Source organism: Rhincodon typus, unplaced genomic scaffold, assembly GCF_021869965.1.
Source record: "Rhincodon typus isolate 14 unplaced genomic scaffold, sRhiTyp1.1 hic_rhity00002740, whole genome shotgun sequence".
Taxonomy (NCBI): domain Eukaryota; kingdom Metazoa; phylum Chordata; class Chondrichthyes; order Orectolobiformes; family Rhincodontidae; genus Rhincodon; species Rhincodon typus.
In genome coordinates, this window is record NW_025968378.1 from 1 (window position 1) to 6168 (window position 6168).

General features: G+C 42.7%; 1 protein-coding gene across 1 annotated transcript in view; it reads left to right on the forward strand.

The window, feature by feature from the left end:
• The first annotated feature begins 3868 nt into the window (after positions 1–3868).
• Positions 3869–6168, forward strand: part of LOC109919807 (VPS35 endosomal protein sorting factor like) — a 16788-nt gene continuing 14488 nt past the window's right edge. Inside the window, exon 1 of the mRNA XM_048593378.1 lies at positions 3869–3979. Coding sequence (XP_048449335.1) covers positions 3894–3979 — 86 coding nt within the window. The 5' untranslated portion in view covers positions 3869–3893. The remainder of the gene's footprint in view (positions 3980–6168) is intronic.

The following is a 6168-nucleotide window of genomic DNA, read 5'->3' on the forward strand; positions in this document are numbered from 1 at the left end:
CTTCAGTTAAAATCACTAAAATTGTTATTGGCTATTTAATGGAAGAATTTTTAAGAGTCAAAAAATGCTGATGTCTTGTTCAAATATGATTAACAACTTTATACCTTACAAAGTGGAAAAATACATTGAGAAACTCAGTGGGATTGCTAACAGCTGAGTAGTCTAGTTTTACTTTCTTCCTGCACTGATTTATAAAGTCTTTGTGTATCTGATAAGGCACTGTTATTTTTAAAAAACACTACCAGTGCGTATCCTAAATATATTTAGTGTTCTGTACTGTTGGCTGTGACGCAGAATGATTCTCAATTCTTGCCTCAGTGTATAAAAAAAACTCCGCTTTTACAGTGGGACTGTTTTTTTTCCCCTCTTGGAATGTATTAGTATGTTTAAACGTTACCAGTAATATGTGCAAATAAAATGCTTGTACTAATTACAACTTAAATTGTCAAAGTACGCTGTGTCTTCTCAGTTACTGTTTTTTTTTATAGTTTCTTAAACATATACTTTTCTGCCTTGACCATTAAAAGGCCTTCAGTTCAACAGGTTCCTTTTTACAGTGTAAATGCTAACTTCTTGGTTATTTAAATCCTATTACATTTAAGTTACTTTTTGTGCCAATATTTATTTTTATAATGTTCCAATTATGTATATATGTTGTGCATCTTGTGAAATAAATCATTCAAACACTTTGTATTATTGAAAAGGTCTGATCTTTTGTATTCAAATGTTAGCTATAAATGTTTTTGACACACGTTCAAAAATGTCTCTCCAAACTGAGTTGATCCAATTCTGTTTGGGTATTGATTTAGTAGTTGAAATCTGATATCAGCTGTTCCCAGTAACAAATGTCAGGATTTATTCTCATGTCATTGGCACATACAAAAGTATGTGTACCTCAAACCTGCTCTGCCATTTAATAAGATCATGCTGATGTGTTTGTGTTCCAAATTTCACATTCCCATTGCCTTGTGTTAGATATTGTATTGAAACCTTGAGCAAATGTGTCATCATAAACAATGTTACTTCCCAAATTCACAGACATTTGCTGTTGTAATTATTTAAATTGGAACACATCACCTTGAATAAGATAATGCACACACCTCACACATTGAAGGCATGTTGACCTCAAAAATAAAACACGCAAATCAAGCCCGTGACACTACATTAGGGTTAATGTACATCCACTGACCAATTTAAATCCACCACAATTGTTTGGACAAAATTGATACTAATACAAATTGGCCTATGCTTTTAATCTAAGTTTATTTTGTCTTGTAGCACTGAGTGAATAATAAGGGATCATGATGCATGTTTTGTCACAACTAACATGATCGGTTGGATGAACCAGTGTGGTGGTTGTTATGAAAAAGCTCTTATTCAACTTGGCAAATCATTTTGAAATAAATCCTCAAAAATAAAGGAAGTGAGAAGATGTCAAAAAAAGCACAGCAAATCCCTAAAATTCAACAAGCTGAGCAGTCTGAAATGGGGCAATTCTCTGTGAAGGATTAATAAAACCATATGTGAGAGACAGAACTAAGAGCCAAGCACTCATTAAGTGATTGCTAAAACATTATAGTGTTTCTCAATGATCTTTTTCTCAAAGCTTTCATGATATTTGACTGAAAACTTGATACTTTTGCATGTGAAAACACAGTCACTGCCCCATTCAGATTTAAACAAAAAATGAAGTATTGTATGGGAAATTAAGAGCCAAGAGACAGTTGCAATTATGAGAGGGATTCTGGATAAATCAAGATGGAGGATGAAAAAAATTTGTGGCTATAACAACTGTTCCTTTTTATTTTGGAGGTATTTTCAATGTTGGAACTGATGTTTCTCAAATTCTAAGAACACTAATTACTGTTTTATAACCTGTTGCATTGTTTTGGAACTTTGGAAGAAAAAAAAACAAAACCATGGCATTTTGAAAAGGAGGAAGACAAAGGACAGTGACCACGTGGGCTGTGATTCAAACGGAGAAGGAAACCTACAGTGCTGTCTAACCCAGCAGTAACCTGCAAGGTTACTGCCTTAGCTGTTTGGTTTCAAGTATCCCTGGACATTGGAGTTCCTTCTAAGAAAAATAAACAGTGAAATTCACAGCTGACCTTGAAGAAAGCTGTGTGGGGGAGCTCACAGAAGGGTAACAACTAAGTGGCTTTTTACTGTGTGCAGTTCTGGTCTCCCTGCAATAGGATGTTGTTAAACTTGAAATGGCTCAGAAAGGATTTACAAGGATGTTGCCAGGGTTGGAGGGTTTGAGCAATATGGAGAGGTTGATAGACTGGGGCTATTTTCCCAGGAGTGTCGGAGGCTGAGGGGTGACCTTACAGTGTTTTATAAAATCATGAGGGGCATGGATAGGGTAAATAGATGAAGTCTTTTCCCTGGGCTGGGGTTGTCCAAAAGTTGAGGGGCATAGGTTAAAGGTGAAATCTTAAAGATTTAAAAGCGACCTAAAGGGCAACTTTTTCACCCAGAGGGTGGTGTGTGTATGGAATGAGCTGCCAGAGGAAATGGTGGAGGATGGTACAATTATAACATTTGAAAGGCATCCAGATGGGTGTATGGATAGAGATAGTAGGAACTGCAAATGTTGGAGAATCTGAGATAACAAGGTATAGAGCTGGATGAACACAGCAGGCCAAGCAGCATCAGAGGAGCAGGAAGACTGATGTTTCGGGCCTAGACCCTTCTTCAGAAATGGGGGAGGGGAAGGGGGATCTGAAATAAATAGGGAGGGGGGGAGGCGGAAAGAAGATGGACAGAGGAGAAAAGAGGTGGGGATGGAGCCGGTAAAGGTGAGTGTAGGTGGGGAGGTAGGGAGGAGGAAGGTCAGTCCAGGGTCAAGGGGGTGGGATGAGGTGAGTAGGTAGGAGATGGGGGTGGGATGAGGTGAGTAGGTAGGAGATGGGGGTGGGGCTTGAGGTGGGAGGAGGGGATAGGTGGGAGGAAGGACAGGTTAGGGAGGCGGGGAAGAGCTGGGCTGGGTTTGGGATGCGGTAGGGGGAGGGGAGATTTTGAAGCTTGTGAAGTCCACATTGATACCATTGGGCTGCAGGGTTCCCAAGCGGAATATGAGTTGCTGTTCCTGCAACCTTCCGGTAGCATCGTTGCGGCACTGCAGGAGACCCAGGATGGACATGTCGTCTGAGGAATGGGAGGGGGAGTTGTTTGTTGCGAACCAAGCGTAGGTGTTCTGCAAAGCGGTCCCCGAGCCTCCGCTTGGTTTCCCCGATGTAGAGGAGGCCACACTGGGTACAGCGGATGCAGTATACCACATTAGCAGATGTGCAGGTGAACATCTGCTTGATGTGGAAAGTCTTCTTGGGGTCTGGGATGGGGGTGAGGGAGGAGGTATGGGGGCAGGTGTAGCACTTCCTGCGGTTGCAGGGAAAAGTGCCGGGTGTGGTGGGGCTGGAGGGGAGAGTGGAGCAGACAAGGGAGTCACGGAGGGAAGGGTTTAGAGGGATATGGGCTGAATGTTAGCCAATGGGATGAGATTAATTTAGAAATTCTGGTCAGCACGAACATCAATCGAAAGGGTCTGTTTCCCTGCTATGACTCTATATAACATCTTTCACATGTTGTCTGAAAGTGCTGTGCAGTCACTTTATTCGAGGTGGTGAGGCGCTGGGTTTATTGGAGACTGTGAGGTAGTCCCCAGGACATGTGTGGGATACACACTGTAGATTTTTGGGTAAGTTCTTTTCCCAGGGGGGCAGAAACACAGACCCCCTCCACTTCCACGTCTGAAGCACATTCCACTCAGTGATTTGGAATCACAGTGAGCCCCGCCCTCAGGCTGCGCTTGCTCAGTGCGGGTCTCCGCCCCAGGCGCACGCACACGCGATGACGTCTCAGAGGGCGGGGCTTCACTGCCTTACAAAATGGCGCGCCTGCCATCCCTTCTGGTGCCAAAGGTCAGAGCGTGTGACCAGGAGCACGTGATAGGAAGGATGGCTGCTGTGTTGTGGTAAGAGTCGGTTGCTGTTAGTTTTTCTGAAAGATTCTCCCCAGGCCCTGGCCCCGGCCCCGGCCCCGGCCCCGCACCCGCACCCTGTCACTTCATAATTATTGGCCATGTCAATACTTGGGGCAGTGTTCCTTGTTTTGTTTTGATCCCACTGACCTGGGTAACCAGCAGTATTACAATGAAGCAGAGAGTTCACTTCTAAAACCTGTCTCTGAATAAGGAGAAATGGCAAAATAGTCCTTTCGTTGCCACCTTTGTCAGAAAGTCCAAGTGAAGCATACTTGATTTTTACGGATCAATGCCAGATACATTGGCACACCAAGAGGCCAAAATATTGTGTTACAATAAACAAATATTGATATTGCGAAGGTTTGTAATAATATTGGAATTTCAAGCTTAAACGTTTAACTCTGCGACAAGATGTGTGTTGCTGACGTTGTGTTTTCCCAAAATTTCAAAGTTTGTCTTGTAATGGATCAGTTTCACTCAGGGGATCAGGTGGTGATATAAAAATGGATGAGTGAAGAGAAGCCATTAAAACTCATGACATGAAATAGGGGTTTATTGTTATTCTGTGAAGTCCATGGTTACCTATAAATATTGCCTGAATGCAAAATTTTTAGTTTAACGTTGGTATCATGGGGTGGTGAGTGACTGGACTTTGGCTTTTATAATTAGAGTGTAGTTAGGCCACTGGAAAATATAAAAACAAGTGAGCATACAAGATGGGGGATTAAAAGTTGTGTTTTTGAATTGGGGGCATGAAGTATAAAGTTGGAAGCTGAGAAAATACAGTCTGAGCTCAGACACTGAGTCTTGGAGTGAATGTGTCCTTGGAAAAAATCAGAAACTGTTGAAACATTCTCATCATAGTATGGGAACAAATAAAACCAAAATAAACACAATGGGCTCTTGTGGTGCAGTGGTAGTGTCCCAACCTCTGAGTCAGGGGATCGAGATTCATGTCCCATGTGTCATGGAGATAAAACATTGTGGAGCTGGACGAACATAGCAGGCCAGGCAGCATCAAAGGAACAGGAAGGTTGATGTTTTGGGTCATCTGCAGTTCTTGCTATCTCTACCTGTCATGGAGGTTGTTTTGAAGATTACAACAAGTTTTTTGATATAACAAAGAACAATACAGTGTAGGAACAGGCCCTTCAGCCCTCCATGCGTGTGCTGATGCATTTTGCCCTTCCATACTAAAACTGTTGTCGCTTATAGGATCCAGATACCACTTTTCCCTTCCTACTCATGTATTCGTCCAATTGTTTCTTGAATGTGGCTATTGTGTCTGCTTCCACCACTTCTGGCAGCACATTCCGGGAACTCCCCTCCCTTTGCGTGAAAAATGTTCCTCACACATCTCTTTTAAACTCCTCAGACCTAAATGGTTTATCCCTTATTCTTACACTATGGCCCTGCAATTAGGAACATCCTTCCTTCATCTAACATATTCCGATGAAGCACCTCCCTTATTCTCTAAACTTCAGTGAACAAATCCAGACTGACTCAATCTCTTATCATATGTGTGTGTTGCCATCATAGGAATCAATTTGATAAACCTTTGCTCCATTCCCTCCATAACAAGAGCACCCTTCCTGCAATAAGTAGACCCGAACGTGTCTCAATATTCCAAGTGTGGTGTCAGCATTGTCCGTATATTTGCAGCAAGACATCCTAGTGTTTTGGAGTAGATTTGTAGCTGGCTTGTGGGTGTTGAGGTTGGTTGACTTGCTGAGCTGGTTTCTTGTTTAGCAGACGTTTCATTACCATGCTTGGTAACATCCTCAGTGCAGCCTCCGATGAAGCGTTGGTGTGTCTTCCCACCTGGTTTTTAAACTCTGAGGTCTGGCGAGATGGATTACCTCACTTCCGGTTTTCTTTCGTAGTGGCATGTATATGGGGTTGAGTTCAATGTGTTTATTAATAGCGTGCTTTGTGGAGTGCCGTGCGTCTAGGAATTCTCGTGCCTGTCTTTGCCTAGCCTGTCCCAGGATCTTGGTGTTGTCCCAGTCGAAGTTGTGGTTCTCCTTGTCCATATGGACTGACATGAGTGAGTATTGGTCGTGTCTTTTGTAACCAGTTGGTGTTATGTACTCTTGTTGTTAGTTTCCTTCCTGTTTGTCTGATGTAGTGTTTCTCGCAGTCTCTGCAGGGGATCTTGTAGGTGACATTGGTCCTGTCCA